We start from the raw sequence: 20,075 nt of genomic DNA on the forward strand, positions 1-20,075 counted from the left end.
CCCACCCTTTTGCTGCCTGGTAGAGAGCCCTGCTGACTAGTTCTGAAGCCAGCTGGCTTTCACTCACAATCCAACTTCACGCCTCCATTTCAGCCCTTTTCATTGAACCTGACACTTCCAAGCAAGAGGCACAAAAGTGGCATACAAAGCAGCAGCCAGTGCCTACACAGAAACTCCTCCGGTCCCCTCACCCTCACTTCACTATTTCTGCTCATCATTCCTTCCACTCCTCATCATCTTGGGCCCCCAGGTCACATTGGTCCTCCGGGACTTGATGTTTCATTTGGAGGCAGGAGCCCCAGCTTGAACCACCACTTGCCCTCCCTGTGATTGTCAGCATTGGCTCATCATCCTGAAATACCTGCCCCAGGGCCCAGTGCTCGGTGCCTCAGTACCCCAGAGACCCAGGTCCCAGGGTCCCAGTGCCCAGCACCCAGCTTCTGTTCTCTCCTACCCTGTGTCCCAGACTCTCAGACGGGGTTAGAATTTCTGGGACCACCCACACTGATGTGGGGGCAGGCCCTGTATGACCCAGCAGCATGGACTAAGGCAGGACAAGCGGGTCATTCAAGTCAGAAGGGCCTAGGCCCTGCACAAAATGAGCCACACATAGGAAAGAAAGGAAACTCTGGGCTCAGTAAAGAGGTGGAGTTTGGAGAGAAGCCCACATGGAAAGAGAGTTGTTATTTATGGGAGGCTATTATTTGGTGGTGGGAAAAGAATGGCAAATATGTAACATAATATTTCTGAAACTATAAATAGCATGTAAATACCTTTTATAATGAAAACCTTATGGAATCTGCTGCAAGGGGTGACTTTAACGTAGCAAAAGCAAGGGAGGGAAATTACATGTATTTAAGCCACACTAAGTGCTAAGCACCTTCAACATGTTTGGGGCCTTCCTCTCACTTTTCTTCTGGGGAAGATTTCTTGCTTTAGATGAGGAAAATGAGGCAGAGGCAAGTCAAGGAACTTGGACCATGGTGAACTACAATTTGAAAGCAGATCTGTCAGACTCCCAAGTCCACCCACTTTCTGGAATCAAGCATGAGCCTGCCTAGAAACAGGGGTAGGATTGTATAATCTTTCTAGAATCTTCACTATTGCCAGGACTTTCAGAATTGGCTTATTATTCCTTGCAGGTGCCTTAAGTCTTTCATGATAGTGAGGATCCATTGTGTTCATGGTGATCAATGAACAAGTCAGCTGAGAAGATTTAGGGTGATTGGAACAATACTGAAAGTGTAATTAGGAAATGCCAAGCTCTTCCACCACCTTGCTGTGTGACCTTGGATAAAGCTCTTCCCTCTCTGGGTTCTACAGTTTTCATATCTGGGACATGGAGAATTGGGTTAGATACTCCGGAGGCCTCAGTCAACCTCTGGCAGTCATGTCTCTCAGATGCTGGGGTTAACTTTAGTGGTCTGAAGAGGATGTTTCCCAAGAAAGGCCACTTGGGCAGCTTCCTTCAGCCTGGCTCAGCCCCTCTGTCCTCCTTCCCCAAGAGTTCACATGTGTGTCCCTCTGCAGCCCAGCCTGCACTGACCTGTACCTCCCGTGTCAGGGCCAGCTCCAGCAGCTGACCAAAGTGCTGGCCCAGCGTGCTTAGGGTCTCACTCACGCAGGCCTTCATTGACTTCAGGACATGCTCATTCTCAACCTGCAGGCACCTGGGAAGAAGAAAACAGGGGGTGGGACATTGGAGGGCACATGTGGCTGGCCCAGAACCACTGCAGGGGCCAGATCTGGACCTGCTCCAGGCCTGGCACATAGAAAGAATGGACTAGAGGAAGACAGCAGCTCTAAGGGGGTCAGAGACAGAACATTCCACACCTGGCTCATCTTCTGGCCCCTTAGAGCAGAGAAGTGCTGGCCTGAAGTGGAGACCAAAAGTCTCTGTCCCCAGGAACTAAGGTCATCAGAAAGTGGCAGATCCACACCTCTGGGCTTCTCCCTTGGACAGTCTGCCATCATTGCAACTAGAGTCTGTGTTCTCAGTGATGTCAGGGCAGGAGATGGAGGTGAGGAGGGTTACTGGAGTGCTCTGTAAAACCAGTGCTCACTCCAGAGACGTAAGACAATGCCTGTGTCTCTTTAAGAAGTGGCTGCCTACACTATGCAGAAAGCAGCCTGGAGGAGTTTCTTCCCAGACAAGAAGAACAGGAGAATCAGACTCAAATCTACCCCTGCTACCTGAGCAGGTTCCACCCAGGAAAACCAAAGACCCCATTACCCCCAACAAGTGCCAAGGTGAAGGTTTGTCCTGCAGGACCTGGGGCCAGGAAGGCTGAGGGAGAATATCAGCACACACCTGGGAGGGTGTGCATGGGAGGTTGAGTGTGTCTGTGCATCTGAGTGCAAATATGTGTAAGTTTATATGTGTGAATTATGAAGAAGAGAGTGTGAGTGTATTCCTGCGATTGTGTGGGTGTGTGTTTATATATCTGTGCATGGGCAAGTGAGTGTCTGTGAACATCTGTGTCCACATGTCCATGTGTGGAAGGGTGAGTGTCGGCTTTCATCTTGCTTGACTCTCCCCTGACTCTGGGGACCAGGAGGGTTTTCCAAAGCTTGGGAAACCTTTCCCTTGCTACTAATGCCTCCAAAATCCTCTTTCTTCCAATGTGCATGCCTCTCCTCTGCTTTTTACCTTATCCTTAGAACCTGAAAATGGGGTAGAAAATCTCACAGGGATTTTTTGAGGTTTCTGACCCAAGTCAGGAAATGAGTCTCTTTAAGAGTAGCTGCCTACAACATGCAGAAAGCAACCTGGAGGGTTTTCTTCCCAGACAGGAAGAATAGGAGAATCAGACTCAAATCTACCCTTGTTACCTGGAGCCTAGACCATCACCAGGCCTCCCCTTTCCCACTCTTCCTCCAGGGAAAGCTGCCAGTTCCTGCCCAGACCAGAAGACGGGCTGGCAGACCCTGGGAGACCCTGGGTCCAGATTTACCTCTCTGTGACTGCTGACAGCTCTGAGCATTTCTCCATTAGCAGCTTCTCAACCTGTAGAAAAACAGATCAATGTTATTGAATTCAACAAGCACTGGTGGAGGCCAAGTGCTGTGCTGGGCACTCTGCGACATACAGGTGGAGAATCCAACTTGGCACACTGACTATCACACTACGATATGAGGGGCAGAGGAGAGCACCATCAGCTGCTTTGGAAACACAAGAAAATAAAACTGAGCAAGTATTTATATTGAGGGATTCAGGAAGTTCCAGGGAGGAAGGGGCACTGAAGCTGGGCTTGGAGGAATGAATAGACTTGACTCTGAATGAAGTGAAGGAGGGTAAAGGGTAAAACACTAGTGTGAAAAGTTAACAAGAAAGGGACATTATGATCAGGGGCATTTTCAGCATTTCACTTTGGGCTTGGAGAAGGTTCAAATGGGCTGTGGAATCAGAAAAACTTAGGTTGAATCTCATTGGCATCATTCACTGCTTAACTTTAGGCAGGTTACTTGGTGTCTTAGAGTGTCTGTTTCATCAACTATCAATTGAGAATAATGCTAATATTTCTCGTTGATTGCTTTAAACATTTACATGTGACAACTCATTTATTCCTGACAAGAAGTCTGAAATTAATGTTATTATTATGCCCACTCAGATGAAGGAACTGGAGCACAGAGAAGCTAAGTAACTTGCCTAGGTGACAGGCAGAGCTGACATTTGAACCCAGACGGTGTGGCATTCAAGTTGGTATATTTAACCATTGTGTAGCTCCTCATAGGGATGGTGCCAACCTCAAAGATTGCACAGATTAAATGACTTGTGTAGAGAACACCTAGCACTATGCCTAGCTCATGGTATATACTCAATAAAGGTCCTTGCCATCTTTCTTCCCTGATTTATTAGAAAAGGAGGAAGACCTCTGGCCAGGAATTGTTCCGACTCCACCAATTCAGGTCCACTCTTTGGGGAAACACACCCACTCCTAGCATCCGTCCAGCCCCACCCCAAAGCAGCTGACCTGACCCATTTCCTGGGAGGAGCTCCTGCTGAAGGCGCTGTACTCGCTGACCATGGAGCGCGCGTGGCACGTCAGACGCACGCTCATGCTGTGTACCCGCGCCCAGCGGTCCTGGGCCAGCTTCTGCCCAATCCTGCGCAGCTCGGTGCTGATAACCCAGCCCCGCTTGAGCAGCAGCTGCAGGGGGTCTCCGGGGCTGGGACCGCCCGCCAGGATGAGGTCACCCTGCGCATCTTCCTCCAGGCTGATGGGCTTCGCCTGCAGTACACACATGCACTCACACTCGGTCATGAGCTTGAGGTCTTCCATCCAGCGCTGAACCGAGTCCACCTGCATCAGGTGTAACCTGCAATCAGGGAACAGCACCAGGTTGACCATCAACACTCCACTGTTCCCAAAGGTTTTGATGCCAGGCTATCACTCGGTTACTAAGCATCAACTATATAGACTCAGCACTGTTTCTCCAATGCACAAAGCTAAATCCTCTCAATTATTTTTCATTATGTCCATCTAACAAATAAATCTGAGGCACAAGGTTTTGAAGGCAGGTATCTAGACTAGTAAATCAGTCAATAAAATCTGAGGATAGTAGATGATCTGTATGAAAAGGGGAAATTGGAAATAGCCTAAATCCCAAATTACAGTTATATTAAATGAGCTATGATACAGCTATGTGGTTATATAGTGTGCACTTACTTAAAATAACCCTCTCCAGGAAGTTTATTGTAAAGAAAAATGTGGACTAATACAGTAGGGAAAGCAGTTTGCAAAAATGTAAGTGCAAACACAAAGTTATGACAATAATATTAAAAGCCATATCCTGAAAAAGCATTTAAAGGGAAGACTTAAAATGCTAAAGGAGCTTTATAGGTGATGAAACTAAACCATTTTTTCTTTTTTCTCAACTCCTCCAATTTCCAGTTTTTCTGTAATGAACATGTATATATCACTTGCGATGGAAGAAAATTAATTTATTTAATATAACAGCATGATAACACAGATTAGATAGATGAGATCCTGAGATCTTAAATAAAATTCACTCTAGAATTCACAGAGTCAAGTAATTCAGTAATATCAGGTAATTGAGGAAGCATCGAGCACCCATTGAGTGCCTTATATATAATTTGATATGTCAGGCTCTGTATGAAAATAAAAGAGATGAAGACACCAAGCTCCGAGGAGCTTTTGATCTCTCTAAAGAAGCAAGAAAAATGAACAAGAAGTGAAGAGACAAGAACAGATTGTAGCATTATTTTACAATCAAAAAAGACACACAGTTAATGACTAAGGCTCACTCCAGGTCCTTCATCTTTGATTAGTCTCTGTGACAAAAGTATTCAAGCCATCCCCCAATGGCCCCCATTCATTCACTCATTCTGCAATTTGACTCCACAAATTTAGGTCCATGTGCCATTCTAAGACCTAGGCTGTGGCAGAAAATATAATCACTTCCCTTATGAGAGTTATATTCCCATGAGAAGATAGTTGATTTTCAAAATAAATAAGCAATGTATGTAATCTGTTGGAAGTAGTGAGTGCTAGGAAGGCAAACCAAAAAGCAGGAAAGAAGGCTAGAGGGTGCAGAGGGTGGAGGAGGGACTGGGTACTGCAATTAAAAATTAAGGGAATCAGAGGAGGCACATTGAGAAAGAGACATTTGGGTAAAGATTTGAAGGATGTGAAGGAGGGAGCCATGTGAATATATGGGGACAAGTTATTCCAGGGAGAGAGACCAGAAAGTGCAAAGGTTCTAGGGCAGGATCCTTGAGGTGTGTGAGGAATAGCAAGAAGACCAGAGTAGCTGAAGGAGTACCCTCAGGGATGAGAGATGAGGTGAGAGCAATGGGGTCGGGAAGGCAGACTATAGGGCTGTAGAGGACAAGTTGAGGACATGGCTTTTGTTCTGAATTCAGTACAGTAAACACAAGGCACTGATGCAGCCAGATACCAAGTAGGATTGAAATGACAAAGCCATGCTCCAATCATCAAGCTCAAAATCATCTTCATGTTTACACTTATTTAATGAGAAAGAGCAGGACTTTCTGAAAGATGCAGCTGTTTGACTACAAGGTTTTTAAATGTAATTTTTGACCATAAGGCTTTTCATGTTTGACTATGGAAATTATATTTGTGGTTTCTTATAGGAAATTGTGCTTCAATTTGTTTAAAACAAAACTGATCAATGACCTTTCTTGCTCCCCTTTATGAAAATAGCTATTTTATTTTGTCAAGAATTTGAACATGTACATGGATGCACATGTAAGTGGGGATCACCTGAAATCTGAAATCACACCACTCTGCTTCCTACTCAATCTTGTAAACTCATTTAACTTATGTAAGTGGGATCATATCCCATATACTCTTTGATTATAGCTATTTCTCATTTTCTACTCATTATCACACCCTTAACCTTGTCTGACCTGCCCCCGCCTCGGTCAACTCAAGTAGGTATCAGTCCATAACTTTCTTCACATACACACATTCTTACACAGTTATATCTGAGGATAGAGACATTTATAGGGTTTCCTGAACCATTGCTCATTTCATAAATATAATCATAATATATACACATCTTGCTGCATTTTTATTTTCTTACTTAGCAAGGAAACCCATCTAAGTCACCCAGTAGACTCCTAAAACATTTTTCTCAATGTCTGAAAACTATTCTAGGTCATATATATACCATAATTATTAAGCCATTTCCATTGTTGGGGACTCACTCTGAAACCAGTTCTTGACTGTTACACATAATACAACAATAAACATCCTCATAAATATGTCCTTACATATCAGTACCTTAATTCTAGGGCTCACCTTCCTGGGAGGAGAACTGTATTCAGCAGATTTGCTATATTAACTTCCATAACAACCACACGTCATATTCCCCCAACAATGTATTAGGATTCTCCATAGATATTGAAATATGACACTCCCCTGCTTAAATCCTGTGTGTGCCCTAGAGCCCTTCCGCTGGTAAGTCAAGACTCCTGAGGATAGGATAGGAGGGGCCCATGGTCTGTCCCCACCTCCCTTTCCACCTGTCTCCCTTTCCCATCTTCCCCCAACTCTTGACCCCCTGCCATGAGCACACTGTACACTCCAGGCACATCCAACCTCCCCGTTGGCTAAATATACTGCTCACTTTCATAATCCCCTGCATCCTGGAATGTACCATCTCTCACCTTTCCTTCTTTCCTACACGACAAGCTCCTATTCACCCCACAAGACCTACTTCTAATGTTGCCTTCTATGAAGAACCTCAGCCATAACTCATCAGCCTCCAACTCCAGGGCCCCTGCATCCTCCCCTAGAGCATTATTAACCTTTGACTTTAATTAGTATTTGTCTGAATTCTCTAAGTTCGGTGAAAGACAGTCTTATATTGTCAGTGCATGACATGCATCTGTTACTCAGTTAATGAATGTGAGTGCATGGGTCATGTCAGACACTGATTGCTCTATCTCTCTACCTCTGCCACTCAGACTACCTGAGAGTGCCCCAAGATGGACACAACAGAGAAAAGGATACAGAAGACATAATAACATGATCATCATGTTCTAGAACTGTGGCGCTTTGAGGAGGCAACACATGAACCAGTGACTCACTCAGTGACTCATTCACTTCATACACACTTTGCAGTAGACATCTGTGGCTTTGTATTCTAGCATCCCTTCCCTCCTCTTCTACAAAAACAGAGATAACTTACATTAGTGACCTCGTGGGGTGACTGCTCGCCGGCAGGTTCTCTGTCCTCTTTGATAACAGAATAGGGATGCTTCCCAGGGCAGTCTGGGCTGGGTGAAAACGTGCCAGCCATAGCTGGTGGTTGATCCAGGAGTAAGCATCTGAACCAAGTTGCACTAATCCAATTCCCTCCCCAAACTGAAACTTTGAAATCAAGAGTCATAGAGATGGGAGTTGTTGCTCATGTTAATGAAGGCAACCACAGTTGTTCTAGGAGAAACTCCAGGATCCTCTGTGGGTTGGGGAGACAACTCCAAGAGTTAATTGCTGGTGTTGTAAGCAAAAGGACATTTTCTAAAACACAAGTACATGAATAACTAAACAGTTGATTTGGGGCCATCCCTTAGAGTAAAGATCTTCTGAGAATTTAAAGGAGGAAGCTGTACCTTAAAGTTGGAGATCATGGGAAGATTCTTGGAGGAACTGGCTGTGGAGCAGGGTATGATTTGTACATGTCAAGGCAGTGGGAGAAGATTCCAGGATCAGATAGTCAAAGGGACAATGAGTAAATCCCTCAGACTAGAGTTGTACATTCCAGAAAAGAGAGAGCACTAAAGAAGAAAGACAAAGAGGCAAGGCAGAACCCTGATCTAAGTCTTGAACACCAAGGTAGGGAGGGACTGGGCATTTATGCAAAAAGCCCTGAAAATATGTTGCTGGGTGATAGACCAACACAACAGGAGTGGAGACTGATGGGGTCAGAAGATGGCTAAATCACAGCCCTGGGATCAGCATCTGCCACAAAAGAACCCCAAGTTCTGGGGTAAGCTGTGAACACACCTCCCTGAGGAAGACCTCTGGAATCTTCTGAAAGAAGGCACTTACACGCCCTTACCTCTGGTCTATAGGGATGTGTCAGTCAGCTTTCCACAGCTGTGACAAAACACCTGAGATCATTGACTTATGAAGAAGAACGATTTGTTTTGGCTCACAGACTCAGAGGTTTGAGTACATGGTTGGTTGGCCCTGGTGTTTGGGGGTCTGTAGCGAGACAGTAGATAATGTCAGAAGTGTGTGGTAGAGGAAGTGTGTTCACCTCATGGTGACCAGGAAACAAAGAGAGAAAAGGGGCTGGAGTACCAATATCCCTTCTAAGGGCCACGTCCCTAGTGGTCTCACTTCCTTCTTCAAGGCCACACCTCCCAACAGCACCATCAGCTGGGGACCACCCCAATAACACAAGAAACTTTGGGAGGACATTTAAGATCTAAACCATAACAGGTGGTAAGGACCACCCAACCCTGCAGCTATGGAAAGGGAGTCAGAGCCACAGAATACCTCACGCCTGGGCCCATCCTGGAAGGTCTGCTTAGATCCCACACTCACATATTTGTCAAACCCTTTACCACCAATGCTCACAGGAGGCATACTCAATTCCTGTTCTTTCAGAACTAAAAAGAAAGTGAGGCTTCAGAAGTTGTGTTAATTAAAATCCTAACCGACTCCTCACTCTCCTAATAGGAGAACTAGAACGACAAAGCTATTGATCTCTCCAGGATCTGTGTGTTTGTGCCAGTGAGTGTCTGTGTTTGTGGATATGAATTCATCTGGGTGTCTGTCGATATTTTCTGGATACCTGTGTCTGTGTGCCTGGGTGTCAGTGTGTTTCTCTACCTGCGCAAATGCTCAAATGAGTTTGTGCGCCTTTACAGGCCTAACGTCATATAAACTTGATGATTAAAAATGGAATGGGGTGGGGCTTCAGCACATGCTGCGTTGAGTGAGTCACTTCTGAAGAAAAGACTATAGAAAGGGAGGAAGAAGTAACTTTGCAGCAGAGAAACCTGGCAGACGCCACCTTAACCTCTCCAATGGTAAGTCATGTTGATAGCCCGTCCCACTGATGTGATATGATAAGAAGGGCACAGCACCCGGAGTCATTCCTCAATTTCATGATAAGGAGACATCAGACAAACCCAAACTGAGGGATGTTCTACAAAATAACTTAACTCGTACTTCACAAAACTGTCAAAGTCATCAAAACAAGGGAAAACTGAGAGACCGTCAGAGATCAGAGAGGAGACTAAGGAGACACGTTGACTAAGTGTAATATGATATCCTGGGAGGAATCCTCAAACAGAAAAAGGGTGTTTGTGGAAAAACTGGTGAACTCTGAATAACGTCTGAAGTTTAGTTAACAGTAATGGACCAGTGCTGATTCCTTAGCTGTGACAAATGTAATGTAAGATATTAACCAGCAGAGAAATGATGTGGAGTACGCAGGAACACCCACTACTATCTTTGCCACTTTCAATAAATCTACAACTACTCTATGATATGAAAGTTTATTTAAAAAATAAAAGGGGGGGGGGGTCCAGATGACATTTTTCCCCCAGGAAGAATTTCACATCCTTGCTCTTCCCCAACCAAAGCATTAGCCAATACTGCCAGCTGTCTCTCTGGCTTTCTGAGGTGAGATCCCCAGGAGGAGACCCTGACCTCCACTAGATGAGCAGGAGTAGAGGCTTCCTCAAGGAACCTGGGCAGAGAAGGAAAGGGGTCCCTGTTTGAACTGGGATGGAAGTTGTTCTTTCATAGGAAAGGAACATGGCAATCAGTGCTGGCTTTGCCATCCATTCAGGGCCCCATATCTGCCCTTGAACTCACCAATGGCTGAATCCCAAGCCAACCACATGCGACTGTTCCTTCTGTACCTGGAACCCACCTGTGGAGTCCTCCCTCTGAGGCCCCTGTGACTGGTTCATAGTGCCCTCTGCCTCCCTAGTCCCCTGATCAGACAGGCCTTGAGCCAAAGCTTCCTGGGGTTCCTGTTGTTTCTTATTTTTTCCTTTTTCTGAAATTCTTATTGAAATTTAACATGTGTACATGAAAGTGAACAAATCTTAATGTCAGAGTGAAGTCTGATAAGTTTTCATTAGGTCAACATATCCATGCACCCCAGATAAAGAAACAGAATTATTACCAGGCCTGCAGAATTATTACCAGGTCTCCTTGTGAACCCTCTCTGGTCACTCCCCAAGAAGGATAGCCAAAATCCCAATTTTTAACAAAATAAATTAGTCTCTTAACCTCTGTGAGTCTCAATATTGTCATCTGCAAGAGATAACAAGCCTTCCACACAGAGCTGATGGAAGAGTCAGATTAAGTGGTGAATGTAAAGGGTCTAGTATGCTGCACCACACAAGGAGAAGCTCAGAAAAGCTGATTCTTTGCTGCTTTTCCTCATAAGTCACACTTTAACACTCATGATAACAATTATACATGTAAAAATAGCTAGAATTTATTGATCAGATTCCACATGTTAAGCACCATGCCAAGTGCTTTACGTGAATAATTTCATTTATTTCCCAGAACAAGTGTCTGAGATAGGTATTACTAGAGTTCCTACTTTACAGATGAGAAACCGAGGTGCAAAGAAGTAGAATCGCCCAGGTAAAAAGTAGTTGCACTGCCACTAAAACCTTGATCTTTCCGACTCCAGATCTGCTCTTAACCTGTATTCTTTATTGCTTCTCCCCCTGTCACCATAACAGAGAGGAAGGGAGCAGAGAGTGGGAAAAAGCAGCCTGACCTAGGGTGATGAGAAGGGCCATTTTCCCAAGCAAGAACTTCAAGGGCTGCTATGAGCAACAGGGAGATGGAAAGAATGTGCAAGCCACTGACTGCCTAAGCTCTGGGAAGAAGGGTGCTCTCAGGGCTCCTCTCAGGCCAAACTCCAGGCTTTCCAGTTGCAGGAGCTGCCTTCCAGGGTGACAGAAATAAGGAGGGACAAGGCACCAATGAGGAAAGCAGAATCTGGCTTTCTTTAAGAATGAGTTTAAAATATCTTTTATTTTTAGAGATTGTTTATAAAGATTTCAGTATTCCTCCCTAAGCAGCAACTGAATATTTTGAGAAGAAACAGAGAAGACCAGTGAACTCAGGGATCTCTGTCTCCTCTTAACCCCACTCGGGGACCAGTCCTCAAGCTCTGTCAAGCAGGCACATCTCACTTGGGTTCAGGGCTAACTCTGACCAGGGAGGAGAGGACATTGGAAGTTCTGGCCTATCTGCAGGTAAAGGGTAAAATGGATTGGTTTTTCAAGATACCCCACCCAACCTGACTTCTTCCAGGATGCTCTGCACTCAAGCTGCCCAAGTTACGACTATGTCACTGGGTTGATATTATAGTCATGTTTCACTTAAATAATATAGGAAGAACTGGATGAAAAACCAGTTCTGCAGTCACAGGGAAAGTCACTAGCAACTAGTATTTATTAAACCTTTATGGTGTCCCAAGGGCTATACCCTTATCATGGATCATTTTATTCTCACAGCATCCTGATTAGGTGAACACATATTCTCTCCATTTTACAGATGAAAATACAGAGGCATAGAAGGGTTATGTGGCAGAACTCCATGCAGGCAGCCTGACTCCAGAGACTGTGCCTCCTTGTCACAGTTACCATTTTCCACCTGTGTCTCTCCTCCACCAGAGTTGATACTATAAAAGAGGCAATGGTCCAGTTTATCTCAGGATCATCCACACTCAGCACAAGGTCTGATATGTGGTAGGCATCAAAAACATGGAACTGAATTGAGTAAGCTAGAGACTGCCTGGGAGACTGGATTATGGGCCTCATAAATCCAGATCAAGGGGCTGCGGAGATAGCTCAGTTGGTAGAGTGCTTGCCTTGTAAGCACAGGCCCTGGGTTCGATCCCTAGTGCCCCCCCCCAAAAAAAAAATCCAGATCAAAATAGGTTCTGAACTTGCAGGGATAAAGTTAAAATGAGTTCCCTGCCCTATGGTAAATAAAAAAGAGTTGGGTAAGTAACTAGGTCCCATGGTCCTAACGATTTTTGTTTAAAATAGAAATTCTTCAAGCCAGATATCAATAGAACTCAAGAAAACTTTTGTTTGAGACATTTCATAAATGTTCCTGTTCTGGTTACATAAAGTTTGGAGCCTTAGCAACCACTGTCCCAATTCTCTGAGTCTGACCTAAACTACAGGCAAGTGATACTCCAGTGAGGTGGGGGTGCGTGCACTCAAGTCCTGGAGAAGTGTTGCCTGAGGGAGATCTAAGCTCTCAGGGGAAGTGTCCCTGTCCACATGGCACTGGTAACAAACAAGATGCTCTAGGCCAGTTCATCAGGGTTTCAAACAGTAAGCAGGACCTTCCAGGCAACCCCTAAACGACCTGATTCAGTGAAACTCTGTTGATGCCGACCACACATCAAACCTTGTGCTGGCGGCCCCTGCCCTTTGGAACCTCACAGTCTAATAGAGGGGTCAGACATGGGCGGATACAGCCAGCTTCACTCTTGTCCCATCACGGTGGGTTCTAAAGCTCCCACAACTATTTCCAAGAGTCCTCAGAGCTCAGTTTATAAATGCCTCTTCCCCAGTCCCAGCACCGAAGAAAACTGGTTCAGGCAAGAACAAGGAGGAGCTGGATAAATCTGTCATCCGATCCATTTTCCTGTAACCCCTTTTTACTGGATGTGCCCCCCAACCCCGGCCATGCCCTGCTAGCCTGGATGCATTTCTTCCTGGTTCATGACATGCTCTCTGGACTCCGCTGGACATTTCAGTTGCCATGTCTCACACTGATTAACTCTTGTAGGTTCAACCACCAGGTGTGCCTCGGGGTCTTCTAGACATCATGTGGCTTCTGTTGGGTACCACTGCTCCTACCATGGCATGAACTCTGGAGCTGGCTTCTTAGGCTAAACTTCCAGCTCGGTCATTTGCTAATTGCATAAATGGGCAAGTTACATAACATCTCCCTGCTCTAGTTTCCTTATTGGAGAATGAAGATAAAAATATTTCTAGGCTCTTTGTGATTATTAAGTGAAGTTACTGAAATGTATTTTTACATATACATAAAAATATATTATATACATTATACTATATATCATATTTGCATCATATAGAAAGTACCAGTATATGTGTGTGTGTGTGTGTCTGCATATGTGTGTAAGTGTATCATATATATGATACCAAGTGCCTAGCAGGCAACATTATTTGAAAAGTAATGAAAAAAGTAGAGTCCTATGAAGGTAAAAGAGTTTCCCCAAGCTCTGCTGACCTTGAAAAGTTCTTGAAAACAAGTGTCTCATTAAAATGAGCAACATGAAATTATTTAAGTCTCAGTCAGTGCTTATCTCTTTTTTTTTATTTTTACAGACTGCATTTTGATTCATTGTACACAAATGGGGTACATCATTTGGTTTCTATGGTTGTGCACAATGTAGATTCATACCATTTGCGTAATCATACATGTACATAGGGTAATGATGTCTGTCTCATTTTTTATCTCCCCACCTCATCTCCCTCTATATAATCTAAAGTTTCTTCATTTTTCTCTCATCCCCACCCCACCACCCCCATTATATATCATCATCCACCTATCAGGGAAAACATTTGGCCTTTGGTTTTTTGGAATTGGTTTATTTCACTTAGCATGATATTATCCAGTTCCATCCATTTATGTGCAAATGCCATAATATTATTCTTCTTTATGGCTGAATAATATTCCATTGTGTATATATACCACAGCTTCTTTCCCAATCAATAAATGGGTCAAGGAACTGGACAAACACTTTACAGAAGAAGATATACGGGCGATTAATAAATATATGAAAAAGTGTTCAATATCTCTAGTAATTAGATAAATGCAAATTAAAACAACTCTAAGATTTCATCTTACTCCAATTAGAATGGTTATTATCAAGAACACAAACAATAGATGTTGGCATGAATGTGGGGAAAAAGGCACACTTGTACATTGCTGGTGGAGTTGCAAATTGGTGCAGCCACCCTGGAAAGCAATGTGGAGAATCTTTCAAAAACTTAGAATGGACCCACCTTTTGACCCAGTTATCCCACTCCTTGTTTTATACCCAAAGGACTTAAAATTAGCATACTACAGTAATGCAGCCACATCAATGTTTATAGCAGCTCAATTTACATGTCTATTTTAAAAGAAAATAAAGAGCATAGTAATATTCCCACAATGAGAAAATATCAGGAAAATTTATCCACTAAACATATAAAGACTATAACTTACTATTTCAAAATAAACAAATTTCTTAAAAGTATATAAGATATTAAAGAGAGGAACAAAGTCTCAAAAAGAAGATGTCTTCATTCAGAAAATGAGTAGAAATAAACAGTCATTTCAGAAACAAAGACCAAACAAGAAGAAAATAAGGTAGTGTTGAAGAAAACCAAATGAAGAAAATATTTAAAATTTTAAAATGAAGAAACTTTAAAAAATTAATAGAAAATAACAAACATTAAAGATATGTAAAGAAGATATAACACATACACAATAAAAGTTCATCAGGGAGAGACCCAAAGCATGGAGACAATGAGTGCTGAAAACTAAGTTAGTAAAACTTTCCTGGAGGGGGGATTTGAAACCACATATGGAAAGAACATATTATATACATTAAAACAAATATATTCTAGTAAGATTATCAATAAGAGAATAAAGAGGAAAGAATAAATGGATAGAAAGAAAGAAGAAAGGAAGGAGAGAAGGAGGAAAGAAAGGAAGGAAGGAAAGGGGAGGAAGGGAGGAATCTTTTGTGCATCTAGAAATAAAGTGCATATTACAGATAAAGACAGAAAGTTATGCTATGATTAGATTTTTTGAGAGCAACACTTCATACCAAAACAAAGTAGAGTCACATTTTAAATACTCAAGGAAATAGAAGGTAAACCAAGGATTTTATATTCTTTCCAAATAACTCAAGTATAAGGTGAAAAGGACCCTTGAGCTCTGGTAGCAACAGTGGTGTTGGAGAACAATCCTTCAAGAATAATTAGGAAGATAATATCACTGGATGTGCTAGTGCATGCCTGTAATCCTAGAAGGCTGAGGAAGGAAGATCACAGGTTCAAAACCAGCCTCAGCAAGTTTGTGAACCCCTAAGCAACGTAGCGAGACTCTGTCTCAAAATAAAAAAATAAAAAGGGCTGGAGATGTGGCTCAGTGGTTAAGCACCCTTGGGTTCAAAAAAAAAAAAAGGATATAATCAACTAGACTCTGATAATCAACAAGACTGACTGATACCAATTCATGCAGATGATGAACAAGAGGGAACAGGCCAAGATGAGATCCAGGTTTCTGACTGTCCCAGCTGAATGGATAGGAGAAAAAAGTTTGGAAGAGGGTGATGGGTTTGGACTGAGACATAGGGAGTCTAACAGCCCTGCCAGCTCTGCTTTTCAAGATGTCCCGCCTCTCAAACCTCATTCTGAAAACTCCCAGCATCCATATGGAGTGTGATCCACATGCTCTCACAAGTCCCACCCCAAATGTCCATTCATTTACTCAACAGACATTCACTTAGAGCCTACTAAGTACCAGGAACTGTTCCTGCTGCCTAGGCTACACCAGGGAGCAAATCAAACCAACATCCCCGCCCTTACAGAGGGTACATTAGAGCAGGGAAAACAGATAATAATAGTAAGTGTAATAAATAAAAAACCCTCAATTTTTTTTGTTGTTGTTGTTTGTTTTTGGTTTCTTGCTTTTTTTTTTTTTTTTTTTTTTTTTTTTTTTTTTTTTTTAAGAAAAAGGAAAAAGGTTTATTGCTCTGCTAAAAAGTAGAAACACAGGGGATTCCAGTCCCAAAGGCTGTGATTCTGCCCATCAGCAAGAGCAGGAAGGGGGCTTTTAAAGAGGTGACTGGAAGGCTACATTCCATGTGTTCTCTGTTGGAGTTGTACTTCACTTGTTCATTTGGGAGATAGTCACTTCTGAGATCTTCTGGTGCCATCCCCAAAGTCTGGATGACTTTGTTCCTATGGCGGGTGGGTACTCAAAGACAGATAAATCTGCCAAAGATGGGGAAGAAAGGTAATCCTGTTCTGATAGTATGTTAAACAAATCTTTTCTATTCAAAGTAGAGGTAGAATAAAAAGGATCAAAATTGCTCATGTGGGAAACATGTGGTCAGAGTTAGAATTTTGGGGGGGTGAAAAATCGGCCATGCTGAAATCTGGTACCAAGTACCTGGGCAGGGGAAAGAGGCAGTGCAAAGGCCCTGGGAGGGAGTGCGCCTGGCTTGTTGGAGACAGTGTAGGGATACATGTAGCTCCAGTGGAGTGAGCAAGAGGAGGAGGTGAACTCAGAGAAGGGACCAGGCTGGATCACAGGTGGCTTTGGAAGCCATTGTAAGCACTTTGGGTTTCACTCTGAGTAAACAGGATACTTCCCAAGTCCTCAATGGAATCTTGTCGCAGATGTCAGCGGGCTCCACCCAGCCCATGTGACCCCCTGTCATCCATCCGTAAGGCTCTTCCTGGGGGTTTTATAAAAACAACATCCAGATGAATTTGGAATGATTTAACCTCGATATGCAGGAAACTGTACACTGTTTACTAAGCAGTTAGTTTAAGCATAATCATTTATGCAACGAGCTATAAATTATTTATAGTGTGGTCAGGGTTTTAGCTTCCAAACCCTCTGCTCTAAGGCATGGGTGAAGCCCAAGCCAAGCATGACTATGAGAAATGCAGCCACTTGATCTGGTTCAAATTTTCCAGTAACTGCACTGTTCTGCTTCTGATCCACTTCTGAATCCCACACTGAGCGGCATCAGCACGGGTCCTTGTGGGAACTGACCGTGTTAGTGGCAGACAGTTCCCTCTCTCTGCATCCCGCCAGGTTCTCGTGTGCAGTGCGGAGTCTCCGGCGCTCAGCAGCTCACACCATCCCTGCTTCTAGCTTGCGCTGCCCCGTCAGTGTGACGCCAGAAAGGGCGAAGGGGTTTTCTCTCCTTTAGTGGACTCTGCACCGTGCCTCCTTCATCTACGGATCGTGCTGCCAGTGGCCTCTTTGCCTCTGTGTCTCTGTGTTCTCCCTCACCTCCGTGCTCCAGGAATGAGCAGGGGAAGCTTCACATTGACATTACCCAGAAATCCCTGATTGTGCTGCTCATCCCACCAACTTAAGGTTTGGTTTATATGTTCCAGTTCATTTCTCTTAATTAAACTGCTATGGGTAACTTCGTAAGTGTGGAGCCTGCATTCCACACAACTCTGGCAAGGGGAAACTGGGCCACCAGGGCACTTGATGCTACTAACTGGGAGTAATTTGTGAAGGAGGCATGACTTTGACACTACCATCGCTTTGTCACGCTCATTTCTCCAGGCTGTGGCCTCTCAATTGAACCACTTAAACAAGTCTTTATTTTTAATCTAGCACAGTTCCAAGTGTGCTTTAAGAGAAACATTTACTGAGTACCTTCTGCATACCATGCACATGTGAAATACTGCATATACACTATCTAACTCATATTCATAGACATGCTATTTATTTTCCCCATTTCACAGACAAGGAAAACTGAGGCTCAGAGAAGTTCCCATAGTGAGTCAATGACAGTGCCAAGACATCAGTCCAGGTCTTCCTGACTCCAAAGCCTGGGCTTTCCCACCCCACAGTCTGTCCAACATCGCCATGGGGTTCATTGCTATTTCCATTTCAGAAAGCCCAGGAGCCTGCCTCAGACTCCAGGTGGCTCTTTCCAGTCCAATGGGCCAATGTGTGCATCTGACAGCTGCCTCCTCTCTGATGACTCAGAGTCCCATCTTGTTAACTCTTGCATTCTAGAAGCTGATTGAGAGAAGACATTATTAACACTCCCTAACCTGTCATTAACTCATGTACAGCCTATTTTATTTTTTAACCTCTGAAAAGGGTACATGTATGTACTGTCAGCATCCGTATGAGAGTCAGCATGAAGAAGTTAGTAGCAAGAACACCTGATCAGGAACCATTACCTGCATCCCCCTCCCACTCCCACCTCATGTGACCCTTGCCCTCTCTGAGCCTCAGTTCCTTACTGGCTCATTTTCAACCACTAACCAGTCACCCAGGTTCTTCCAGTTCCTCTGCTATGAGTCCCAGCATCCCAGCCCCTGCACAGGCTGGTCCCTCTCCCCAACCTCCTCTTCACCTTGCCAACTCCCACACATCCTTAAAGTCTTGACCTAAAGGTCTCCTCTAAAGGAGACTTCTCTGGCTCCCAAATGGGTCCAGGTTCCACATGCCCCATGTGTCTTAGGCGCCCTGTCTCCCTACGCACTAGTTTAACTTTATGGTTTAGCTGCTTGTAATGTCTGCTTTATCCACCAGGCTGTGTGAGGGGTCAGCCTGTGTCTGTCTTGTCCCACATACTGAGCCTCACACGCTGAAGGTGCTCAGCGTATAACTATGTAACTTATTTAAGCTTAAAATTCTTTCTAATGGGAATGACAATAACCTGTGAATTGACATCAGTCTTATTGGGTTGTGGGAGTCAAGGGAGGAAAAATCCATAATCATTATAGAAACATTTATTGAGCGCAGGTCCTTTACCGATTGTATGGACTTCTCATGTGTAATCTCATCGAGTGAGGAGATTACTCTTACAATCTCACTTTTACAGATGAGGAAACTGAGGCTTAGTGAAAGCAAATAACCCTAACACTACCCCTAACCCATCTGAGATTGTAAGTGATTGTAAGTGTCTATCTCTGGCTCCCAAACCAGTTCATTGGAACTTCTTAAATGCTGCACTAAAACCACTTTGTGAAAGACTATGCTTTGTCTCCATATCTACTCTGCACTGTCAGGTATAAACCATAAATGGGCATGATTTCTGCTATTCCTGTGTTCATGCACAGTCTCCAGCCTGATGTGTATTCTTAAATGGTTCAGATGTGTATTTCCTGTTCTGTTCTTCTCTCTTCATTAAGGAGAAAGTTTTCATTTACCAAAGTGGAACATGCAAGAGAACTCACAGATCTGATGTGTCTGTGGCTGACCTGAGACCACTGCCTGATTCTATGACAGGCAGAGAAGACAATAGAAATCACCACTAGAGGTTTTTCAAGAGCTGGTCACTGCACCATCTGCAAGGCTTCAGAAACCCCATCAGCTTCTGGTCCTCCCGCCATGGGGACCCTTCCTCCACAGGTCCTTGCTCCACCTCCCAGCCTCAGGCTCCAACCACAGATTCTGTGACTCCACTTGTGAATTGACTTAAAGGACAGAAGATCCCTCACCTTGGGCTGCACAGGCAGCATTGTTCCTCTGAAGGTTCCCAATGCAGAGGCCAGAAGTTTCCTGTCCTACTATTATAGTTTGGATCTGGAATGTTGCCCAAAACTCATGTGTTGAAGGCAATGCAGCGATGTCCAGAGGTGGGACTTCAAGAAAATTATTAGATCAGGAGGGCTCTAACCTTATCAGTGGATTAATTCATTTGAGGGATTCATTAGATGATTGAAAGGACTATTAGAAGAAAACTGTAGGCAGGTGAGGCACGGCTGGAGGAAGCAGGTCACTGGGGATGTGTCCTTGGGGACTATATGTTACCCTGGTCCCTTCCTTCCTCCCCCCTCTCTTCTTTCCAGC

At 44.0% G+C, this 20,075-nt stretch overlaps 1 protein-coding gene across 1 annotated transcript in view; it reads right to left on the bottom strand.

The window, feature by feature from the left end:
- The window catches only part of Insc (INSC spindle orientation adaptor protein), a 126,887-nt gene that overhangs the window by 60,609 nt on the left and 46,203 nt on the right, over positions 1 to 20,075 (bottom strand). The window contains exons 3-5 of the mRNA XM_047517151.1: positions 3,975 to 4,320; positions 2,955 to 3,007; positions 1,547 to 1,670 (exon numbers count right to left, since the gene is read on the bottom strand). Coding sequence (XP_047373107.1) covers positions 1,547 to 1,670; positions 2,955 to 3,007; positions 3,975 to 4,320 — 523 coding nt within the window. The remainder of the gene's footprint in view (positions 1 to 1,546; positions 1,671 to 2,954; positions 3,008 to 3,974; positions 4,321 to 20,075) is intronic.

This window comes from Sciurus carolinensis, chromosome 11, assembly GCF_902686445.1.
Source record: "Sciurus carolinensis chromosome 11, mSciCar1.2, whole genome shotgun sequence".
Taxonomy (NCBI): Eukaryota; Metazoa; Chordata; class Mammalia; order Rodentia; family Sciuridae; genus Sciurus; species Sciurus carolinensis.